Below are 25956 nucleotides of genomic sequence, written 5' to 3' on the forward strand. Positions count from 1 at the left end.
AGAGTTAGGTTTCCTCCGGGCAAACTTTTAAAAATACACAAGCAATTTTGTTGGCTCTTGATAAAATCAGATAATAAAGCATAGTGACAAGGAGAATTAGATTGCAAGCTCTGCAATTAGACATTGACTGGAATGACTAAACATTCTGCCTCTAACTCATATTAACCATTTAGTCTTGATTTGCTTTCTTATAATGGGTTGTGCATGGGTCCTTTGAAACGCAAAGTCCCAGGATCCATCTCTGCAGCATGGTAGTGATGAAAAGGGGGAATCAGGCGCTCAAAGAAAAAAAAAAAACCCACCAAACAGTTGAATCAAAATAAGTTAAAAACAAAAACACCCAAAACTTTATTTGAACGTATTCTTTCCCGCACCCCTTTGGGTGGTTCTGGTACAGCCTATGGAGGTATGAGGGGCATTATCATGGTTTAAGAAATCCTGTAACTGTATGCCTGTATAACAACTATAGTTTTGCACTTTTTTTTTTTTTTTTTTTTAATATAAACATATTAGTTTATGTAAAAATTGGAGTGGCGGATTTGTACAGAACAGACGCATTAGGGAACTTGGGTAATAATGGGAATCTGAAGATCTGTGTAGCTCCAAGACTTTTAAGCTAGTAAGGAAGGTAACCCTCCACTCAGCAATAGTAGGTTCTTCCACTCCATGGTTTTTTTGTGCTACATTGTGATGGCTACGAATATGACTATCTGGTTCACATGAAAAGCAAATAAGTTTAACTCCGCTATGTTTTGTAGCACAATTTTAGGTAGTGACAAGCAGCTCAGTTCTAGTACGCCACAATGACCCAGTCATGAGTTAGGGAGTGTGCGTCTACAGGGCAAACTCCCATTTATGCTTCTATTATACCAAATACATAGAAGAGTGTAAATTATATATATTTTAATATTTATGACCTTGATACTTAGGTTGATTCTAATTTAAAGAAACCAGAAAGATGCAAAGTTCTTGGTATTTTTTTTTTATTGTATTTGAAGACTTTTAGCTGTACAGATACATTTACAAGAAAAACCTTATTTCATTATGTACAAATATCTGAATTTTCCCAACTTGTCACCATATACAAGATACCAAGATAGCATTATATGGTATGAACATTTCATTAAAACACTGATTGGAAAATTTTAAAAAGGCAATTATACATCAGCATTTTATTTTTAATCATACTATTATTTCTATAGTTTTCTACGGTTAGTCTCCAAAGGAAAAAAAAACAAAAGCGCACTGGTATTTGAAACATTCCGGTTTGGTTCCACCACATTTTCAACTTTCTAGCTTCTCTGAAAAAGGAAATTCTAATTTTCAACATACCGCCTGACCTTCTACGACATACTAAAATCCTTCTATCAACCACATTTGCCATTTCCATGGCCCATAAAGCTAAGAATAAACTCTCTATACTACAAACATGTATCAACCTGGCTTTATATCCTTCACTCCTCTCTAACAATAAAAACTGCCTACAAAATACCATCCAAAAAAAATATTGTTTTGTTTTTATACTGTTCCTACTATACCAGTTTAGCGACCTGTTCAGGATTTGGTAAAATGCATTGTTTTGGTAAAAAAAAAAAAAAAAAAGGACCATATTCCAAAAGCTTCAAAATACAATAAATGGGCTTAAAAAAATCTATACTACTTAAAAAAATTAAATACTTGTAAGCATACACAAATATAAAGTAGGAATGTACAGTAAACAAACATTTCCAGTAGGTAAAGTGGAAAACCTGCTTAAAAGCATAGAGTCTGTTTCAATAAATTTAAAAGGGCAAAACCAGGATATTTTGCCTCAGATTTTAGTTGGCACATAGTATAGGGCTATGGAACATCAAATAAAGATACAGGCCATTCTCTTCAGCTACATTCTGGCAGATACCTCTGGGCTGGCACACAGGCTGCAGCTTGAGGAAACACACCCCTATGACCATGCAAGAAGGTGGGGCAGACAAATCACAATGAAAGCAGATGAGGAGAATAGTGGTAATAAATTTACCAGTAGCTGGGAAAAAATTACAGCAGCCCTGTACCATACAAAATCCATTTAATAATCAAAATAATGATGCTTTACCAACTAAAATTTTGTAATGGTTGTATTTTCATGAACATGTAGAGAACTCATGAACATGTAGAGAATGCTTGGCGTTAACACCAAAGCTACAACATACTGTAGTCAGGTAAGAGCCCATATTCTTCATAAATGTCAGCATGTTTAGATTATAAACAGTATTGCTTGAAATAAACCCTACAATGTAAACTTCAATACAGTATAGACAGACTCTAGCTTTAACAGTGTTATCTTTATACCAGTAGCTGCCACTGAAAGGGAGGGGACATAACATACAGAAGGATTATAAAAATAACCCAGGCATGCTCACATCACATGACACATAATATACATTTTTATAAATAACAAGTCCGTTCAAAGTTAGCTTGCAAATTAGACCAAAGTCTCTTTTCTCTGCTGTGTTTTGTCTCTTGTTTTGGGGCTTTCTGTTGTATCCAAGAGTGAACTGAAAGCATTTTCCTCAAGGTCCATTTCCATAATGCCAGAGATAGTGGATGACCTTCTGTGATCTTTGCTATTTGTGGCTGGTGGATTATTTTCTTCACATTCTTCATTAAGGTCTGGCAGTTCCTTCTGTTCTGTAGGAGATGCTTGTTGGTATGGAGAAACAGCTGTTTTAATGCAATTGAGCCACTGCTGCTTGTGAAAGACATCATTGGCTTGGAGTGTGTGACTCTGACCAGCGCCAGCATCTTTAAAACGGACTCTGAAGATATTTTTTGCTGAGAAAAAGAAATGACAACACTATTAGGAAAACATTAAAATACTTCTATAATGCAATAAGTCATATTATTAAAAAAAAAAAAAAAAAAAAGTTGCTGCTGTCCGAGATACCAATTTTTAGAAAAGCAGCGTTGCCAAGTATATATTTCCATCCAATTTACTATTTATATATTGCAGTTGCTTGTATATGGTACTCTAAAATAACTTTGAGTTAAAATGTAGTGTTTCACATACATGTCTTTACCTTTGTCAGAATTACTGAAAGCACCTCTGAAAGAGCCTCCCATCCTTACATCCCCATCCTGAAGATCCTCCAAGACCAGGTCCTGCACAGGAATTGGCTGTCGGTAAACCTGAAAATGCTGGTGCTCATTTCGGATAACCGGACGAGTTAAAACCAGGACATCTTGGAAAAGGAACAGGAACAGCTTCTACAATGGAACACAAATTGAAACTATTAACCTTTTAAGTTCTAATAACTTCTCTAGTACATATCTAGAGACAAGTATAAATTGTCGTTAACTACCACATATTCTCTCCAATTCCTTTAGCAACACACACAATAAAAACATGCCATTTGTTTCTATGTAGTTAAGTCTACTACTTTGTTGAGCAACTACAAAAGGTGTTAGACACAGAAAAATTTAGCTGTAGATTTCAACAGAAGTATCAATTGATAAACAAAGTGACCGAAAAATCTATTTTAAAAAATAGTACATAAAGGGCAAAGACTCATGCAGATTTGTAATAGCCATAGTGCTCTCATGTGATACTGATGAGCCACTTAGGGACAAAATGTCAGTGAAGCAAACACTGCAAATACGGCAAAAACACCTTAATCTGTGTTCTTAAACAATTTAGCAAAATTATATCTGCTATTAGTGGTCTAGTGATGGTCTTGCCAAAGATAATAATGCACCTTAAAGTTGCAGTTCTCCCCGAGAGGTTATAAAAATGCTGTGCACTACAGATATACATTTTCATTGTGTTGTACCTTTAGTGATTTTGACAACTGCTATAGCCTGATAGACTACTTACATGTCCATTTTTATTCTTTAGCTCCCCATGACACAGCAGTGCCTTACTGGATTCAATCCGGAGATCCTTCTGCTTATCATCAAGGTACTCCAATTTATCAATATAATACTGGCATTCAGATTCTCCTTTTTTCAAGTTTATGTCTGTAAGTACTCCTTGAATTAAGCATAGCTGGAAAGAGCACAATATTAGGATTAATATTCAATGTAAAACAGTAGAGACTGGTACATTTTAATAAAGCCGAAACACTAGGAAAAAGGCCCCAAAACCTTTAAACAACCCATCCATTTATAATTTTATTTTTTTCAGCCCTAAAAATCCTCAGCCAGAAAATTAAGGCACACTCTTGGACACTGTTCTTTTCCAAAAGCAGAATTTTAGAAATATTCCAATATTTAGTGGAACATAATGAAGTTGCTCCAACAAGTAACAAAATATGGACTAGTCTGTGTTGGACTGCAGTACTTACAGCTTCATGCAGACCCTTGGTGTCGGGATGGTCTTTTGGAGTGTGCCTGAGGATTTCTTTTAGAAGAAGAGGATACTTGACAAGGCGACTTCTTGGTATATCAAGAAAGCTCCAAAGATCAAGCTTCCGGCTGAATGGAGATTCAAGACAGCGTTGAAGAAAGTCCTGGACTCTCCGATCTAATTTCTTTTTGTCAAGAAGAGCTTTAGCAGCTAGCTGGTTGCTGCAGTATTCTTTGTAGGCATTCAGACGAGGTAACTGTAAATAAAGAAAACATTACTAAAGGCACTTCTTGCATTACTCTTTACTGAACAGGAATTCAGTAGCACAAAAGGACTTGTACAAGGTAAACCTGTTCTAGAAAACTATTCTTGCATGGTACGCCCCTGGTAAAGACTAGCAATCAAGTAGGTTTCCTCATTGTCCCAAAACGGTAGCCAGATTATTATCTTGAAGCCCCAGGCATTGCAGTAATTGCCTTGTATTGTATGTTCTAAATGGGGATTCTCAGTTAACAATAGGAAGTGATAGAAGACAACTCCTTTGTTTTGTATCTCAGCTACTTGCAGCAATAGTACATAGAATGCTTACTGTTCACAAAACTCACCAATAGTAAGTACACAGAATCACCAAGGCTCTATAAGTAACTAAGTACTATTACTAAGTACTATTAGTAATGTATTTTTATATTTAACTCCCACTACAGTGCTGCAAAAATGGTTTAACAGTAAAAGACATCTAATGTAGGTTACTTACCCAATTAATGAGAATGGGACCAATCTGACCAACTGTCCCATCTGCCTTTGTTGCTTCCCCAAGTTTAGCAAGCAATTCTGAAAAATAGAAGACAGATTTTAAATTAAATTAGGCTTTGGTCACCTATATAACTTATGTCACTTTAAAATTACAAAATTCTCCATATTTAAAGGGGGTTAGGTTAATAAAGAGATTTAAATACAAAACAGAACACACATAGCTGTAGAACCAGCTTAGGTTAGTATAAGTCAGAGCTCAGACATGTGGGGGGTACAAGATTCATACATTTAAGATCTGTGTATAGGCTGCCTTAATTTTCCTTTTTTACGGTGCCTTACGGTGCTAACTTACCTTCATGAAGAGGAATGTAGGAATCTAAATCTCCAAATATCTGTGTTAGTTCTTCCTCAGACATAATAGAAAGCTTTAGCATCGGGTCATGATAGGCCTTCCTTGCCAACTTTAGATCATCAATAAGGTCTTGCTCTCCCTTGGTCATTTCAAATATTGCCTGATAGGAAAACATTCAGGTTACAAATCTACAGGACAAAGGAGCACCACTTAAATGCAGCATATGTGGGATGGGATTTTCTCTGTATATCTGAAAGAACCTCATAAAAGGTTGATTTAAACACAGGACTGTTTGGCCCTAGCATGTGGAAATGGGCTGCTAGTTTAGTTAAGGAGGTTGAAGTAGCCACAAAAAATGCCTTGTCCTAAGAAACAGCTACTACTGTGAAGGTTTGAAAAGATTTGTTTATGTTCTAACCATTTGAAAAGAAGGAGCTTGTATTTTAGCTGTAGTTTACCCTTTAATATCCATGTTGAAAAACTTTATTGCTGTTCAAAGGTTGTACTGCTATGATTGCTCTTGGTCAGTTCAAAGGTTTAACAGCCTGGAGTAAGACCCTGCATGTTCAGGATAACCAATAACAGAGCTTAACTAGCCAAAAATACTGAACAAAAACACAAGAGCAAGTAAATGGCAAGCTGTAAAAAATCTGTCCTGTGGGCCTCATTCTAGCATATCATGTATATATTTTGCAGTTACTTTTAATTTTTACAGTGACTTTCAGGACACAGCAGGAAGCAATTGCTTTAGGCCTGCAGAATCATACTTCTCCCTCTTGGAGAGCGCATTCCCTTCATAAAATCATTTATTACTTTATCCAACAATCTTAAGTATTTTAATCTGATTTCTCACATATGGCCTGACAACTGATGATGAGCTACAACCACCAGCATTCTCACTTTTAAGGCTGCAGGAAGTTGTAGAAAAGCAGCTGATGGGTATATACACACTAATAACAGTGTTCCCTACATTGCAAAAAGCTAGGATGTTTAAAGCCTCAGCCTATTTGACTAATCCCACATATTTAAGCAATCCTAACAATTTAGGTTCAATGTAATCATAAGGTATTGCACCGATTAACCAATAATAAAGGTAAGATGTCTCCAACAAAGGAAGGGATAACAATGTAACCGCAAATTACATTGATAACAGCATGCAAAAAATATCCTTAATTGTTTAACTTGCCTCTTGCCGTTTTATTTCTTTGGTGCTCAGAGATTCCTTCATATTAATATCTAGCATTTCAGACCACAAAACACTGTTCCTTCTTTTGGGTGGGGTAGGTGCAGCCACCTTGCTACAAGCTTTCTGTGTACCGCCTGGAGACTTGTTTTCGGCTCGCATTGTAAATGACTGGCAAGAAAAAACATGTTTGAAGCTGTTCAGTGCTTGAATTCTCTTGAAACCCACTGGTCAGGTTTAAACAAGTAAAGTCAACATTTTAGTAGAAGGGGTATTTCTCATAAACACTTATATGCAACACAAAATCAGTTAAGGAAACAAAAAAACCCAGAAACCTCAGTGATCAAATCTAAGCAGGCCAGAGCTTAGATTAACTGTAGCACGAACACTGCTTATAAAGATTACAGAAAGTGTACACAGTGCATTCAATAAACAACCTATACTCAGGTCAGTTTCCTCAGGAGTCAATTCAACTGCATGTATAAATGTAATAGGGACCTTACAGTTTAAAGGAATACGGTCATTAAAAAACATGTTTTTTCCCTAAAACATATCAGTTAATAGTGCTGCTCTAGCAGAATCCTACATGGAAAATGCAAACAGATTTTTTTTTTTTATATTAAATTCTAAAATTCCACATAGGGCTAGCCATGTTCTTTCAGGGTGCCACAGTTATGAGATTTTGTACTCTGATAAACTTCAGTCACACTTTACTGCTGTGCTGCAAGTTAGAGTATTATCACCCCACCCCTTCTACCCCCCCCCCCCCCCCCAAACAGCAGCCAATCAGCAGAACAATGGGAAGGTAGCAAGATAGTAGCTACCTGACACATGTAAAGTGGTAGATGTCAGAATAGCACTCAATAGTAAAAAAAATTTCCAAGTTCAGCTTGGGACTCCAGTTACATGGGAGTAGGAGAAACAATAGGTTATCTGAAAGCAGTTTTAATGTGTAACACTGGCTCCTTCTGAAAGCTCAGACTCAGGCACAATGCACTGAGATGGCTGCCTACACACCAGTATTACAACTAAAAAAATACATTAGTTGGTTCACGAATAAAACAGTGTAGTTTAGAAACAAAAAGTAAATCATAAAAATCATGAGAGAATCAGTTTAAGCTCATTTGTTGGTCTGAAATAAAGAATAATACTACAAACTGGCAGTACCTGGATGGTTTGGCCAAAACGTCTGACTGCGCCATTTCTTACAGGAGAGATTAGATTTGCCAATGATGTGACTCGCGATAGAGGCCGAACTCTCTTAGTGCTTGGCTCCTACAAAACAGACATATCTCAACATTAGGCGCAATATTCTGTGGGAGAAAGAACAGCAATTATGAAATGCTAACTAGAACACAACAAAATTAAAGAAGTGTATGAATCATCCACCTTTGTTATGTTGGCTGTATATTGTTAGATAAAATAATTCATGTTATAGTACACAGTAAAAATGTAGGGCCCACATTGAGCAAAAGAAACTGTAGCGCCTAATAAACAAAGATAAAAAGCTTATTTTAAAATCTTAAGATATGATTTACATAATGGTAAAATATACTCAGGAGAAGACAGTATAACAGGTCAAACTCTTATAGGGATAACAAAAAGACTGAAAAGAATCAACTTTCACCTGCCCAAACGGCTCCCAACACCCTCAGCAGCTGAAGGATACCAGGAGTTGTTTTACATGACAACATAAGGAGAAACAAAACGACTGAATTATCCTAGTACATCTTCAGGATCACAACTTGCCTAGCAATACACAGCAGGTCTGCCTATACACAAGGTCAGTATGCGTAATTAATAACAGTAACTGTTGAGGCAGAGTTGAACTCCCAACACAAAAAGCAACTCCTTCCGAGCAAAATGGTATGAAATGCAAACTGGCAAGGGAATGCTAATTTCCTGGCATAACAATGAAGTATAGAGATTAACCTAAACAAGTGTGATCTGTGTACTTTAGAATATTTTCACAACAACAAGAACCCAAGGTGAAACATGAGCTTAGAGAAAATCCCTCCAGTCTGCGCAAACAGAGGAGCAGCTCACTTTAGTTATGTTTGCACTAAAACATAACCCTCTCCCTCTCAGACTGATTTAGAATAAATCCTATAAACGGATCCCTTGGCACAAATATAGTTTGTTAGAATTCCTTATCTCTACATCAGAGATGATAAAATAATGAAACAAATAGAGTGAAGCTGAAGCCTATAAAACAATCACATTCGAACATTCTCCTTAAAGGACACTGAAAGAGAAGCCAGGGTGCTTTCCACAAAGCAGATACATCGCTAAAATTTCACTATGGAGGAGCTGGCATTATCACACAAATTCCTAAAGGAGTCAGTTAGCTATGTAATGTTTCCAAAATATTCACCAATGCTAAATTCAACATTTTGACAAATATTGAGACAAAAAAATTTAATTCAAGGGAAAAGGTAGAATTTATGTACATTTACTGTTCTAGGCAAGTCCACAAGTCCAGTCCACTCACATGTTAAATTATACTATTTTTCTTTTACTATATTTTAGATTTGTTAGAAGATTTCCTTCTCTCAGAAACTTCAAAAGTACTTATCCTTCAAAAGGCAGAAGGATGGATGACATTCCATACAATGGAATGCAGCTTTCTGAAGAAATATAGACGGCAGTTGGAAGACAAAGAGCCTGAAGTGCTTATCAGAAAGCCCCCATTTCTTCCCTGGGGGTGTAATATTAAACCTGAAGGTATGCAGAGAAAAGGTTTCTAATAAGCGCACTGGTAAGCACAGAGCAGACTTACATTAAAATCTGACTTTATACAAAACTGAAAGACCAACTTAAAGTCAAACTTCTCTTGGCTAGGCAACTAATGCATGGAAACTGAAATTAACTAGCGCTAACTATATTTACCTTTCAACCCGAAATCTTTTTACGACGAACACGGATAAAATTATAAGCACTGAAATACATACCTCTAAGTCCTTGGAGACTTGGTTCTGAACAGCTATAACTTGAATAGTCCTCTTAATAGGCAGAAGACCTCCAATTTCATCATGAGCCACCATAATTTATTATATTCCTGTTACAGGATGTGCAAGTAATCCACTTTAGAGGTTGAGTCCTTGCTAGAGCTGCTGCTTTTTCATAAACTAGTCTCCGGTGTGCTAGGAAACACTCACAGCTCCTTCCCATACTGCATACTTCCCTTGCAGCAACTGAAGTGAAGACTAGAGAGCAAAGGTTTAGTGCCACTTAAAGGTGGGAGGAGCAGCCCATTTGCTTTCTAGGCGTGGTTTTGTGACATACCATGTCATTTGCTGTGAACAGCTGGCACACCTACAGGCAGCCTCTCAAGTTACAGCTGCTTTACTTTATGGCTCCAGACAATTTTATAAATGGAAAAACAGCTATGCATGCCATTCAGCTCACAGTGAGGAGATACAAGTAACAGAATGTTAAGGGTTTACAGAGCCAGACAGAAAAAAAAGCCAAACTATAAAGGCTGAATACAATATTGCCAAGTTAGCTCTATACACATACAAAGGGGGAATGGGGAGGGCGGTGTGTGTGTGTGTGAGCGTGGCTCATACAGCTTGGAATACAGCGCATGCTTTCCCATCACAAGCACCACATGCTGAGCTACTTTGTTCTTTTCAACAATCTGGGTATTTTGAGGCACACATCCATTTGCACTTTTTGGGGTAAAGTGGACTTTTGCCCATGTAACTCTCCTTAAAGACAAGTCACCAAAACAAAATGCCTGCATTACTGCCCAGCCAATAAGATGCATATTTATTAGCAACACTCTTCGACAGCATGTAAAGAGTGACCCAGTTAAAAAATATATGCAAGAGGAGTTTAAAATTAAGGTAAACATCACATAAAACAACCTGCATTAAACCCTTCATGTCCTGGAAAACAATTTTGTCTTTAGAGCCGACTTGAAAGTACTATCCTGCTAGCATTGTACATTTTGCATTTTAGTAGCGGTTCTGTTCCGTGTCATGTTTCACAGTAAAAAGCAGTGCAAATACACAACAAACAGGACTGGCATTCAGAGGGTTAAGATGCTTTCAATGGGATTTAAACCCAACAAAAACCCCAGGTCCTTCTATGAATACTTGTAATTTACATTTTCTTTTTTCAGTGGTTCAAGATTTTTAGACTGCTCCTACCATCCTTTTGGCTCAAATGATAGCTGGCAACTCTAGGGTTAACTCAATACAGGAAGCACACAGACAGTTAGGGTCACTGACACTCTGATCTTCAAAGAGCAGTTGAGCTGAAAGCCTGGCAGCCAATATTAAACTGCTAATATTAGTTACCAGATCACTTCAAAATTCAGGGACACTAAGAAAATCCTGCTGGAAGGGCTGCACTTATTGAAATTTAACTGAAAAGCAATCAGTACAACCCTGCAATATGCATTTATTAGTCAAATGATAAACCTTTCCTAATATCTCCGAAAAAAAACAAAATATAAGATGTAAAATGCAAAAGTATTTAGAGGATTTTGTGCCATTGAATGATCTCAGAATGCTACCAATTTAACATTAACACTCCAGGTCTCTATAACAGTATATTTTTTTTATGAAGGTGCTTTATATAAAACTTTCCAATAGTATGCGCCGATGGCTAATCTCAAAAGGAGAACAAAATCCTATGCCATATTTTATATACTATACTTACTGCACTAGCCTAAAGTTTCAGCATCTCAATAGCAGCAATAATCCAGGCCTTTGAATTTGGCATAGGGGCTCCCCACCTTGGCAAGGGTTTCACTCACATGCTCAGTGTGCTCTGAGCAGCTGTTAAGAAGCTGAGCTTAGGAGTCTTTGCAAATTATTAAGTAAATATTGAAGTTTGTCTGTCATATAAACTGATGCGGATTATTAAATTCTGATGTCAATTGCACTAGTTGCCATGTAGTAATTATTTGTATTTATTACTAGTCAGCCTTATATTGTGACATTCATATCCTGTATGCGCGTGTACCATGAACCAGCAGAAAAGATGGGGGGCTCTTCCAATGGTTAATCCCATTTATTGTGTCAAACAGGGTGCACAGTGATTCGTTTAAGTGATTTAGACATGTTTAACAAGGAGAGCTACAAAGAAAGAGGACCCTGATATTTGCCTGCTTCTGAAATTATTGGACTGCTTAAAATGTTAGAAGATTTAGTGATGTACTGCTTAGGATCCTTCCACCTGCTTCAGCCAAACTGTAAAGACACTACACTACAATTTAGCCTAGGCCTACTGCCCCCCATACTCTCCCTATTGATGGCATGCTCATTAAAGGACATGTAAACCCCACACACAAAAATTTAATCAGAGAACTGCCTCTTTGAGATCTTTCAATACCTGCCACACTGGTTGTCCAGAGGTTAATAGTAAGGCTGCAAACATCTCCTTAATCACTTTAGATTTCTGAAACCCACTCAGCCCCCCCCCCCCCCCTCAGGAATTTGCTTTGGCTGTTGGCTTGTGGGCATGCTCAGTTGTTCTAAGCTCAGATTTCTAAACACTGTGTGTGTATGCTGTTTGCAGATTTAAATGTATCTGATTATGTATCAGAGGAGAAATGGCCACCTGATGAAAGCTGCAGTACAAATGATGCCATTTGGGTGGGGGAGATGTGCCCAACTGATATACATTGTAGGCAAATGTAGGCTTTACATGTCCTTTAACCCTGTCAACTTAATGCATTATGATATTTGACTCCTCTCTCCTTCTCTGACCATATTGCCAAAATTCATCCCTTTCTTTCAACTGCAACAGCCAAGACACTAATGCATGCTTTCATCCTATCCCAACTGGACTATTGTAACTTGCTAATAATGGGCTTCCCTAACTCTCCCTCCTACAGGGTGTTCTCTCTCTCTCCTCTCATCCAAGAGAGAACATGCCCCACCCCTGTTGAAGTCCTTATTCTTAACTTACAAACTAATTCTCATAACCTTCAAAGCTCTTTATTCTTCTGCACCCCACTACATCTTTTTTTCTTGCGTCTCCATATTTTTCTTGCCAACTCCTCAGCTCCTCTCAGAGCAAACACTTTGTTGCACCCTCCCACCACTACTGCTTTTTCCTGCTCCTTACATTTGGAATGACATCCCTGAATTCCTCCAGAGATAATCTTCCCATAGTCACTTCCAAAATAGCCCCAATACTTCTTGGAGTACTCGCACCTAAACCGAGAACTGCCACCTATATCACAGCATCACCCACTGTAACTTGCATCACTTAATATCCTCCTATTTAGATTGGAGGCTCTATGGGACAGGGACCTCCATCCTCTTGTCTCCGTCACTTAGCTATGTAGAATCTTTTATGCAGCTATACTCTGTATTTATCTATTACTGTAATGACATTTCATATACACATCCGAAAAGTTGTGCAGCCTGTATTCCAGGTGAGTACCAATCCCACTAATTACTGAGCACCAAAGCATAACCACGGGTGTGCCTGCGAGTTCTCTAAACTCCAAAACCATTTGATGAGACCAAACGACAGCACATCCTGGTTCGCCATATTGAGACAAGAGCTGTTCATTCGGGGGTGGGGGTTCATTCATAGGAGGAGGGGGTTATTCTTCCCCTTTACAGAGCGCTGGTAAGGCCATGCTGTTTTGGTCTCCAGTACTCACATGGGATACTATCACATTAGAGAGGGTCTGGAGAAGGGCAACTAAGCTGGTAAGAGGTGGATGGAAAGTCTCAGTTGTTGGAAAAGACTACACAGGAAAAAACAGCAGGCAGGCACTTCTGGTATCCACAATGCATCAGGAAGTCAAGAGAAGCAGCTTGTAATATTCATAAAAGTTTATAGTTTATTTAATCCATAAAACATCAGGTAGAAGCCTTATGCATTTCGTACCTTAGGGGTACTTAATCAAAGGCTACTTTACCATCTTGAATACACACACTATTTAAAGTCATAGTGGCCAATAGGAGGATTCCATAAGTGAGCCAATCACATTATACAATTCATTAGCTTAAAGGACAAGGCAACTCAAAATATAATTTTTTGCCTAATAAAAGAAACCAAAATTCTACGCAGCTTTGCAATATGTAATTGTAATAATACATTTATTACAAGTTTGTAATGGTTTTTGAGTTATTTGTATTTATAATTGCTATTAGAAGCAGTGTTTGCCAGCCCTTTTCTATTCTCTGCCCTGGTGGCTCAGACTGTTGAAACAATGTAACACAAGGCAGCAGCCTGACAGACCTGCCTTGCTGGAGAAGCAAGACCTTTGCAACATTGTTTAAAATGTAACAACCAGGAGTTCAGCAAATGCTGCTTTCAATAGCAATTACATTTACAATTAACTTTTAAAGCGCTACAAATTTTTAATTATTTCATATTGGAAAGTTGTTTAGAATTAGGTTTTCTTTCATTATGCAAAAAAATTATTTTTGGGGTTGACATGCCCTTTAAACAGCCAATTGTAAAGAATCACTATGGGCCAATCACATTAACTTTAAAAAAAACAAACAAACAAACAAACATTCATACTTCACATTTTCTAGAACAGGCAGCCATCTTTAAAAAGGTATTCTCCCTTCCTTTCCCTCCTTGTTTCGTACTGCACATGTGTTTCATTCCCTCCCCCTCCCCTCCGCCAGATCCGCTTCTGATTGGCTGGTGGGCATGTGTAGCTCAGAACAGCAGACAGGATCGAGTTACACACATGCTCAGAGAATAGGAAGGCTGCCGCTGGCAGCCTACAGGAAGGGAAGAGAGATTTCAGTGATGTCACTGTAGTCTTCACACGGCTGTAGGCTGCCAGCACCATATCTCAGAGAAGCAAGCAGGGATCTGGGAATTTAGATATGCAGTAAGTACTTAAAAATAATGCCTTTAGACTTACTTTTAATTTATATTAACCTTTCATTGTCCTTTAAAGAGGTATTGTAGCCTATCAGTGCAATGACACACACACACACACACACACTTTAAAGGCAGTTTAGAATAACAAAGAAAGGTGAAGGCATCTCTCCAAAGTGAACTTTATTACCTTGAAATCAAAGCTACAGAGACTCAAGGCATCATCGTCCTTTTCACGCCGTTTCCTTTTCTGCAGAAAAAAAAAAAAAAAAACTTAAAGCACATACACTTAAACACTACAGTGAGTTGTAAGCTGCTTGCTGTTTAAGTTTTATCATTTCGCAGAAGCAGCTCTGCTTCACTTCCTCATCTGCCAGTGAACCATGAACAGGCCGACATGGTGCATCAGACATTTAAAAAACTGTCCAATTTCTAAACACTGTCCATAAATACATTGATATCAGTAGGGATTGGCGAGCCACTATATGCATACCAATTATTGTACAAACTTTGTTTTAAACAATATTAAATGTGTTATGGGTATTGCTAGTTTTATATGGAACAATTATTCTTCTGCATTTTTACATTTAAAGATGTAAAAGAAACAAAAAAAAAAAAAACAGACCCTTTCACTGCCTACTAATCTATTATATATAAACACTATTTAATCAAGCAAATTTTCAACACAGATGTATTATTCTAGGGCTGTGGTACTCTGACTAGGAGCTGTACAATCCCCTGGAGACAGCAGATGTCTTTGGGGACATACTGTATAGCAAGAATTCTTATTTGCTATCTTGGACAGACCTAAAAGTCCATCTTGAAAATTCATTAGGGTGAGATCTGGGGCAATACTTACTTGCTGTTCTAGATATTCTTGGAACTATGGCTGAATGGCTGATACACCCATGTTTTTTCAATAACCATAATATTGTTATTGTGGGATGGGGGAGCCCTGACCAAAGATTGTATCTCCAAAGGGATTGACTTTTCAAATATGCCTGTATGTAACGGTACCTTTCTGGCAAGATTAAAACTTTTTTATCAGTGTCAAATCTAAAAGCTACATTTTGTAAATCGTGAAAGTCATGTATTCAGAGTCTCAAATTCAAATCTCATCTTACATATTCTTAAAGGACATGTAAACCCCACACACAATTTAATCAGTGAACAGCCTCTTTGAAATCTTTCAATACCTGCCACACTGGTTGTTCAGACGTTAATAGTAAGGCTGCAACATCCCCTTAATCACTTAGATTTGCTTCTCCTCCTCCTCCCACTCGGCCCCCACCCTTAGGAATTTGCTTTGGCTGTTGGCTTGTGGGCATGCTCAGGTGTTCTAAGCTCAGATTACTAAACACACACCCCCAGTCTAGCAGCCAGTGAATAGATGGCATTGCTGGTTCCCATAGAAACTCAGCTCTGGTTGTCTGCTTCAATTTTTTTCTGCTGAGCTCAGCTCAAACAAAGCAGAACTATAAGACAGTTCTGCCTGTGTGAGCCTGTATTCTTGATGAAATGTATGCTGAATAAGGGTGTGTGTATGCCGTTTGCAGATTTAAATGTGTCCAATTATGTATCAGAGGTAAAATGGCCACCAGGTGAAAGCTATTTGGTTTAGGAAAATGTGATGGTGCTGGCAAGCAGAGGGGATATATGCAGTACAAATGATGCCATTTGGGTGGGGGAGGCGTGCCCAACTGATATACATTGTAGGCAAATGTAGCCTTTACATGTCCTTTAATATGTGGTTACACCTACCTCATACCTCCAATGCTCACAACTATTGACTTAATAAATCTGCTCCAAAATCTTGATCAGCAACATACATCAGTAGCAGACTAACATACGTCTGTTCTGAAGGTGCTTACCAAAGTAAAATCCCATTGACTCCCAGGGGTCAGAAAAGTAAAGGAACTACCTCTTCTAAGAGAGTACCTAGGCAAAGAAAATAGAAAAGTTCAATGACAATCATATTTAAGTAAGTTAGGAAAAAAAATAAAGGGATGGTATACATGTAAAAATGTCTTTGCTAAAAATGAGCACAATAAATAGGTCTTGCTTTGACATTACATTCTTCATACATTTTTAATTGATAAAACACTGTTTTCCTCTTTTTGCTTTTCTTTTTTCTTTATCATGAAAGTTGGGCTATGTTCACTGAACTCACCCTCACCCCTTTCTTTATAAGCAAGGCAATTTGGTCAGCGCTCCCTATCAACCTTTATGCAATCAAACTCCTCCCTTCTCTAAACAGCAGCCTTTATGCAGGAAGTGCTAATGTGAACTGGCTTCATATTCTTGATCAGTGCCACAAATAGCAAAAACCAAAGATATTTCTTAATTAAAACAATAGGCAAAAAGTATGTTCAGCACATGAGCTATTAATTCCGCTAATGTTGAAAAGGGGTGAATACAGCGCCGGATTTGTGTTCCGGGCGCCCCTAGGCCACCACCGCTGGTCGCCTCCCCCTGCCGCGGCAGAGAGCGCGCATGCGCATAGCATACATTTAAACTCCCATACGGAGCAGTGGGGAGAGGTCCCCATTGCTCCGTATGGGAGCAAAATTCAAAAATTTAGTTGTGGCGGGGTGGCATGCCACCCCTAAATTTCTGCCGCCCTAGGCCCGGGCCTTTGTGGCCTCTCCACAAATCTGGGCCTGGGTGAATATTGTCCCTTTTAAAGGAGAATGCAAGTCAAAATTTAAAAAGCATACTGCCCAATAGTCCTCCTATTGTTTAGTAAAAACGCCACACTTTGGGCTCACCTAATCAAATATTTACTCAGTCACATTTACTTCACATTTTCTAGAACAGGCAGCCATCTCTAAAAAGGTATTCTCCCTTCCTTTCCCTCCTTGCTTCATACTGCACAAGTGTTTCATTCCCCCCCTCCCCATCTGCCAGATCCGCTTCTGATTGGCTGGTGGGCATGTGTAGCTCAGAACAGCAGACAGGATCAAGTTACACACATGCTCAGAGAATAGGAAGGCTGCCGCTGGCTGCCTACAGGAAGGACAGAGAGATTTCAGTGATGTCACTGTAGTCTTCACACTGCTGTAGGCTGCCAGCACCATATCTCAGAGAAGCAAGCAGGGATCTGGGAATTTAGATATGCAGTAAGTACTTAAAAAGAAAGCCTTTAGACTTACTTTTAATTTATATTAACCTTTCATTGTCCTTTAAGATGTCAACCCAAAAACACTTTTTGCATTATTTAAAACTTTTACTTTAGTCATGACAGCTATTTAGAAACAAAACTGCAAATTACAGCAGTGGTGTATGTATATGGTTTCTGAATCCTATGACAATGCAACAGATTAACAGATCTGGAAAACTGAATACTGCTACAATGTTCCAAGAGACAGCACCAGGAGGGAATGCACAGAACAGAAAAGCATAAGCCACACGAGAACAGGAAACACTGGAGAGACTGAACTTTGACCTCAACATTTTCAGTATTTTAAGTCAGCCCAGAAAGCTCAGGAGGAGGTCATAGTACGTGTTAGCAGCAGGCCAGCATACTTCTCTGGTGTACAGATTAATATCTTTTTTCTGCCAATGTGAAAAGACATGCTGGGGCCGGGCCATCACATCTTATTACTAGGTTCACAGTACACTATTATGTAATGCTGGGGTCATCAACAGATTGCTGGGGGTCAGTGTGCCATGAAATGCTGCACATTAGAGAAGAGTTATGAAACTGTATACATTTAAAAAGTGGGTGCGGCATGCACAGCATACCAACTTCCTATTTTTTTTTTTTTATGAACCACCTACATCACTGGCAGGGTGTCTGTCTCAATTATCATAGGTGGGCTTGAGCCAAACACATTTGAAAACTTCTGCCCTACAAGCAGGAAAGCACCTGCGTACATGATTTGTTGTATAGCATTGCTTTGTTTTCTAATAAAAATGTTTTAGATAATCTTGCTGAATAGGGCACCAGACAAAACTGATTAAGTACTTTGGAAATGGCGACATGTCTGAGACCAGACAGCTGCTTCCAAAATCAAACACATGACAACTGTAAACTGTAGAGGGAGTGGGGAAAGTAGTCCACAAGTCACCATTCTGTTGCCTTAAATATAAGGGCTACACTAATACACTAAATAGAAGAAAATTTCAATATACGGCATTCAAAAAAACATCTGCAATGCTCCGAAAATGAAAAACTTATTAAAGATATACTATTTATCATCTTAAAATGGCAATAGCCTTCACTAACTGTGCATGAAAAAAATAATTTGGATCCACCTGATTTGGCCCAGCATGTAGGTGGCCAAATCGGGCAAATATACGCTCATTTGGCAATCTCGCCAAACGATTGGATCTTATTGTGTACGGCCAGCTTAACTTTTTTCCCCCCCCCCCCCCACTGTTTTTATTTACAAATTTCCTTATTTTCAAGAGACAAAATGCATATTACATGTTTCCATTACCACTTAAGTTCCCCTTAAAATATTTAAAGTGTGAAAAAAATATATAAAATAAAAAGGGGGAAGACAGTTTATTGGGAAACAAAATACAAAGCCATACTTTTGCACTTCTGAAAATAGCCTTTTCTTCTCCTTTAAAGTAAAAGTTAAGTCACTTGGGGGTGCCAAAATGTTAGGGTGCTGACAAGGGGACACCACAAGCCTGCAAGATGCGAGCGGCGGTGGATACACATAAGGACGCAGCTGCTGGGGGGGAGACACAGAAGGACGTAGGGGGGAGGGGGCCTCCCTTGTTAAAAATGGCGGTGCCGTTCACTGAAACAAGTATGTAGTTTGTAGTATGTGTATCTCTGTAAATGTTTCATTAGGAAAGCCAGAAATATTGCTGTGTAAAAACGCTATAGTAGTACTATTTAATAGTGTGCTTAATAGATTTAGACTTTCCTTGTCCTTTAAATCGCTTACCTTGTACCCCAGGCTAGTGCCCCTGTTAGGAGAAAGCACCAGCCGGGGGTACCTGTAGCAAGCGCTTCCTCCTTCTTCTGCCGGCGAAATCCCTGGGTCGGTGCATGCGCAGTAGAGTGAAAAGCCGACTTTCTTGTTAAAGTTCAGCTTTTCACTCTACTGCGCATGCGCGAAACAGGGGCACCAGCCTGGGGTACAAGGTATGTGATTAAAGTCACTTGGGGGTGCCTAACATTTTGGCACCCCCAAGTGACTTAGCCTTTCCTTCTCCTTTAATGTAAAAGGTATATTACAACTTCCAAAAAATCTAAAGGTCAAAAAGGAAATTGAGCCTTGCTGATTTACTGAGAAATGACAACTAGGAATAATTAACTGCTGCAGAATTGAATGGTAAATCATTTTTTCTATTACCTTACTGTGCCATCAAGTGGTCATATAAGTCAACTACATGATTGTGATTTCTACAAAAAGGTTGTAGTTTGAGAGAACAGGTATAGGACCCTTTATCCGGAAACCCGTTATCCAGAAAGCTCTGAATTACTGAAAGGCCATCTCCCATAGACTCCATTATAAGCAAATATTCACATTTTTAAAAATTATTCCCTTTTTCTCTGTAATAATAAAACAGTACCTTGTATTTGATCCCAGCTAAGTTATAATGAATCCTTATTGGAGGCAAAACAAGTCTATTGGTTTTATTTAATGTTTAAATGATTTTTTAGTGGACTCAAGGTATGGAGATCCAATTACAGAAAGCCCCCTTATCCGGAAAACCCCAGGTCCCGAGCATTCTGGATAACAGGTCCCATACCTGTACATGTATACTTTTATTCAGGGCTAAACTCCACAAGCGTTTGTTGCAGATGGCACCAGATTGACAAAATGCATGTGACAAATCGCATGTAGTTGTGCGTGTTGAACTATAATGGGACTGATACAAAAATCAGATGCATAAACTACATGTAATTTTTTCCATGCTACCATTGCATGCTGCATCTGATGCAATATTGCCACAACTAGTTGGAATGACTTTTTCACATTGAAATGCTGTGTCACGTGTCAGGAACAAAACATTACATCTGAATATCTGATCCGACATTAAATTAAAGCCTATGGAGATCCAATTTTGTAGGATCCAACAAAATCTCCTGCTGTTTTGCCCCACAAAATCCGATGAAAAACGCTCGTGGAGTTTAGCCCTTATATAAGCAACAATAAATTAATAGAACGGGTCATTACATTAATAAGTACAAGGTATGGTTACATTAATGATTTAGAGCCAGAGAGACAAGAAGGAGATAACAGACCCGTATATACCCAGGTAGCTCACTGGATGTGCTCTGGGCTGCTGCTGTCAGTTACCTGAACTCAGGGACTGGCTTGTAATATTGTGTGTATACACACACACACACACACACACACAATGTGGACATCATGATACAAGACTAGATCATTCAGATTCCCACTACACAGCAGCTAAGTAACCAGTGCACTCAGCATGAGAATTTAATCAGAAGCTTCAGCTTCTATAACAAATGAAACTTACTTTCTGCTTGATAATTTCCTAAGCTTTAGGTGGCCATATGTGGGCAACTTATCGACCCATGTATGAAGCCAGCCCATATCTGACCAATATTCCGCTAGATATCAGTGAGGTATGTTGATTTTCCTGTCAGTGCATGGACCAAATCGGAAGCAATTTTGGGTACCTGGAGTCGGAAGTACTATAAACCGAAGCATGTCAGTATTAGTAATGAGTTTCGACATGCAAATTTTGTTGGGGCCAAAAGTCCCCCAAAGCTGCCCCGAGCCCAGTGTGATACTTACCAAGCCTGAAACTCCAACATGGCTAAAGGCTCTTCCATAGTTGTTTCAGTCAGGCTGGGCTGGCGCAATCCTTTCATAGGCTAATTACAAATGGAAACAGTACTCCAGCCTATGGAAGGATTGCGCCACCCCCAGCCCAGCGTGAGCCTGGGCACTTGATAATGTTCAAGTTTGTTGTATAAGCAAGATAAGAGTGAAAATGAGAAAATTATGGTCATACAGTGGTAGGGGATATAGGAGTTGGCTGATATATCACAGGAGAAAGAGAAAGAACAAGATTAACAGCCTGTTCATCACAATGTGTTGGTGGTCAGCTGAGAAAGACCAAAAAAGCAACAAATGGGAGAGGAGTTTAGGAAAGTGGGGTGGCTGATTTATCAAGTTAACAAAAATGATAGAAATTTCCATGTTAAATTGGTGACAGGTAAATGTGGTTTCTCCAGTAGTTTTTTGTAAATAACCGCTACACATATCAAGTAGAGAATATACAAAGAAGAGAATACTAGAAGTAGTTGGTTAGTGATGCAGGGCAAGAGATGGATAACTATACCTTTCCCTGTTACGTCTGCTGGTCTTGGAAATGTAACGACCCCCCAACAGAAAGTGATGCAGGGAAGGCTGTCATACATCTGTCTCTAGATCTAGAAGATCATACTTATGGTTATTAGATATAATGGGCTTTCCAGAGGGCACATGGAGCAGACTGGATAGGGAGGAAGTAGAGGTGGATAAGATCTAAAAGTCTAAGGGGTTACTAGAGCACTCGCTTATTATGCACATCTGGTGAAGTTGCTATCTGGATACTATGGTCCTTATCCAATCAAGCATGCAGTGGTTTGAATAGTGAGAAATGAAAGAACTAGTTTAGAAAGCCAAGTTTAAAAAAAACAAAAAACAAACAAACAATGAAATTGTTCACAGAGCAGTAGTTTTTTTGGTTGTGTGGGTCAGTGATCCTCAACAATCAGGCAAAAAATGGTTTAAGTTGTTTTACCTTCTCAAACTGTCATATCAGAGCTGCAGAGAGATCTTCTGTGCTCAGTGTCCATTATCAGCTATTAGATCTCATTTCCAGCATTTTAATTCTCCCATTCTTTACTGTGTATAAGGGCAGTGACACACGGGGAGATTAGTCGCCATGCGACAAATCTTCATTGTCGTGGGGGCAACTAAACTCCCCACAACGCCATCCCACCAGCTAGAATGTAATGGTGGTGGGATGGCATACACAGCACCACAATTTGCCAAAGTTGCCTTGAGAGGAAACTTTGGGTAACTTCGGCAAAATTGCAGCGCCGTGTATGCCATCCCACCGGCGATTTACATTCTAGCCAGTGGGATGGCACTGTGGGGAGATCTGTCGCACGGCGGTGTGTCACTGCCCTAACAGTCCCCATTAAAGACACAGTAATACCAAAAAAGTGAAAGTGATTTAAGTAATTAAAATATAATGTACACAGAGCAGCAGCTGCTTGTCATGGCTACATAAATACACAATGATGATCATTTACTTATAAATGTCTCTTAAGGTGGCCATACACAGGCAGATTTCAGCTGCCTATTCAGGTCCTTCAGACTGATTCAGCAGCTTATCTGCACATGTATGGGCACCCCCAACTGATATCTGGCCTAAAATTGGGCAGATGTCAATCGGGGAGGTTTGAGTTTCCGTTTGATTGGAGATGGCATTAGCTCATTGATGCAATCCCCGGTCCAACAGCACCTATGCCCGCCATTCTAATTCCATTGTTTGGTCCCAGGGCATAACATTTTCTAATTGGGCCAGTGTTGTTAGGAGTGTACCGCAGGGGTCAGTTCTTGGTCCTTTGCTTTTTAACTTGTTTATTAATGACCTGGAGGTGAAAATTAAAAGTACCATTTCTATTTTTGCAGATACTAAATTGTGCAAAGTTGGATACAGGATGCTGCCATTGTGCAAAGCGATTTGACAAAATTGGAAAACTGGGCAGCAAAATGGAAAAGGCAGCTCAATGTTAAAAGGTGCAAAGTTATGCACTTTGGTAGAAATAATACAAATGTAAATTATACACTAAATGGTAGTGTGTTGGGGGGATCCTTAACTGTGAAGGATCTGGGGATTTTTTTAGATAACAAGATGTCTAATTCCAGGCAGTGTCATTCAGTGGCTACTAAAGCAAATAAAGTGCGGTCTTGCATAACAAAGGACATTAACTCAAGGGACGAAAACATAATTTTGCCTCTTTATAGTTCCCCGGTAAAGGTGGCCATACACGAGCAGATCCGCTCGTTTGGCGATGTCGCCAAGCGAGCGGATCTTCCCCCGATATCCCCACCTACGGGTGGGCGATATCGGGGAGCATTTAGGTAAAAAAAAAAAAATAATCCGATTGTTTGGCCCTGGGGCCAAACGATCAGATTATGTGGGCGGCAATGGGGCAGTCGGATCGGGGACCGCATCAACGAGCCGATGCGGTCCCCGATCCGACCGGATTTTCTAACCTGGCCGATCGAGATCTGGCCAATTTCAGGCCAGATATCGGTCGGCCAGGCCGCTCTGCTCTCCCCATACACGGGCCGATTAGCTGCCGAATCGGTCCATGGGACCGATATCGGCAGCTATAGTCGGCCCGTGTATGGGGACCTTAAGGCCTCAACTTGAGTATGCAGTGTAGTTTGGGGCTCCAGTCCTTAAGAGAATTAAAGCCTAACTAAACAAATAGGCTACAAATGTTGTACATTGTGTTTTGGGGGCCTCTGTAACAGCCCCAGGCATCCACAGCCCTTTAGCAGGGAAGATCTGTGCTTCCAAAGATGCCCCAGTAGTTCCCCATCTTCTTTTCTGCCAATTCACTGAACATGCTCTGTGCTGCTATCAGTTACTGAGCTTAGGGACCCACTCACAATATACTGTATATATAGAATATAAATGTAACAGCATCCAAGATGGGGAGCTCCTGTGACAACTATAGAGATGCTGAAACTTTTGGCTAGTGCAACCAGTTTAGTAAATTACAATATGCCATTTATAGCCATATTCATTTTTAGGGTTTAGTCCTCCTTTAAGGATTTTAATGACCTGCAGAGACATGTTAAAATAAACTGGTAAAGGGGATGAAAGATTTAAACTATGAGGTTAGACTGTCAAGGTTGGGGTAATCTCTGGGGAAAAAAATGCACTTGCAAAGGGAAAATATTACTCTTACAAGTACATTAGAGGGGATTATAGGCAGATGGGGGGTGTTCTTTTACCCATAAAAATGATCAGTGCACCAGGCCACCCCTTTAGATTAGAGGAACAGAACATTCATTTGAAGCAGTGTAAGTGGTTTTTCAGGGTGAGGGCAGTGAGGTTGGAGAATGCCATACACTAATTCAAATGAATAGTTGTTTAATGCTGCCTTGGCATGCCCAGTCCCTGTATTAAAATGGTAATTCTGCATTAGTGTCTAAACCTAAATAAATATAGGGTTTTTTTAGACATGACCATAGGAGGAGTGTGTCTGGATGACTGGATCCTTTACTTCTCTGGTTGGCTGGCCATCATTTACATGTTTAAACTTACTTAAATTAAGTTTGTTTATAGTTTTGCAAAATTACAAACCACACTCCCCCATTATCGTTCAGAAACCTATGTATAGCCTGTGTGGGGCTAACCATTCCCCCTTCATTGGGGTGCAGCAACCTGTTGCCATTGAGCTGTAGAACTACACCCCATAGAGTCCACTAGAAGCCCCATTACAACAGCAGGCGGGCCGCCAGTTACACAGTACTAAGGCTGAAATCGTGCCAGGAAGTATCAGCAATGAATGTGCAGGCGAGCTCATTAGTCACAACGAAACAGGTCTCCCCTCCCCTTTCCTACTCTGCACAATAACGGAGACTCAAGCTCCGCACTTCCCAGTGGTTGCTAGAGGCCTATTGCGCATATACATGCGGTTACATGGTTGCCAAGGCGAGAACGCACTTTCGCTGCTGTAAGAATTTGCTCGTCAATTGCAGATCTATACAACGCACTATAGGCCCCATGGCCTACAAATGCAGTAGGACCTGTTAAAGCGTACCTTCTCGAACTGCCTCCCTCCGGAGTGGACTGCCCCCCGGCCAAACTACTGACGGACGACTTCCTTTTAACCCCTTTCCTCTTCTTGTCCTTCACGTTTTCGGAAGGCGGAGTGAGAGCCGCCGGGGGCGCCATTACCTCCTCCCCCTCCATAATGATTCAGATATTAAACGGCAGAGACAATAACGTTCCTCACAGAGCCAACAGCCGCGCCGCCAGTTTGAAAAGAACGGAAGCCACGCACCAGCCAATCACGTAACGAGCTGCTTGTTGCTAAGAGACCAGGGCAGGACAATAGTCCCTCTTCCTTACAGAGTGCAAGAACAGGTTCTGTAACGTGACATTGGAATGTAGAAACAGAAATATGTAGGCTGTTATCCTTTATTTTTTTATTCTTTCTCTCTCTATATAGTGCTTTAATGGCAGCGGTCCGAATGTAAATGCTCGCAACTTGTTTTTTTTCCACCTAGGCTCAAAACGTGAGATTTTAAGCAGTTGTTCACCTTAAAGTGAACATTTAGTATGATGAGACAATATGCAGTTGGTCTTCATTTTTTATTGTGGTTTTTCAAAGGAGACATAGTAAAAACCTCTAATCTTTTAGGCAATTATAATATATGGTGGCCCTGTTCTCTCACCACTGTGAACTACCTCCCTGCCCTGCATGCACATGGGTTTGTGGACCACTACATTATTCATTAATTGGTCTTTAATTATATATTATTTGCTTTCTTCAGAATCTTTCCAGCTTTTAACTGACCCCTG

The 25956-nt window shown here is 39.5% G+C and overlaps 1 protein-coding gene across 3 annotated transcripts; it reads right to left on the reverse strand.

Annotated features, from left to right (window-relative positions):
- Positions 1-966: 966 nt before the first annotated feature.
- On the reverse strand, positions 967-25429 carry net1 (neuroepithelial cell transforming 1). Of its 3 annotated transcripts, none has more exons than XM_018092185.2 (11): positions 25193-25429; positions 16290-16356; positions 14609-14668; positions 7774-7881; positions 6610-6777; positions 5424-5583; positions 5073-5149; positions 4317-4574; positions 3848-4018; positions 3044-3240; positions 967-2808 (listed from the first exon to the last, which is right to left on the reverse strand). In XM_018092185.2, the coding sequence occupies exons 1-11, from the start codon at positions 25342-25344 to the stop codon at positions 2781-2783; spliced, it is 1446 nt and encodes a 481-aa protein (XP_017947674.1). In that variant the 5' UTR covers positions 25345-25429; the 3' UTR covers positions 967-2780.
- Between the last annotated feature and the right edge of the window lie 527 nt (positions 25430-25956).

This window comes from Xenopus tropicalis, chromosome 3 (assembly GCF_000004195.4).
Source record: "Xenopus tropicalis strain Nigerian chromosome 3, UCB_Xtro_10.0, whole genome shotgun sequence".
NCBI classification, from domain to species: domain Eukaryota; kingdom Metazoa; phylum Chordata; class Amphibia; order Anura; family Pipidae; genus Xenopus; species Xenopus tropicalis.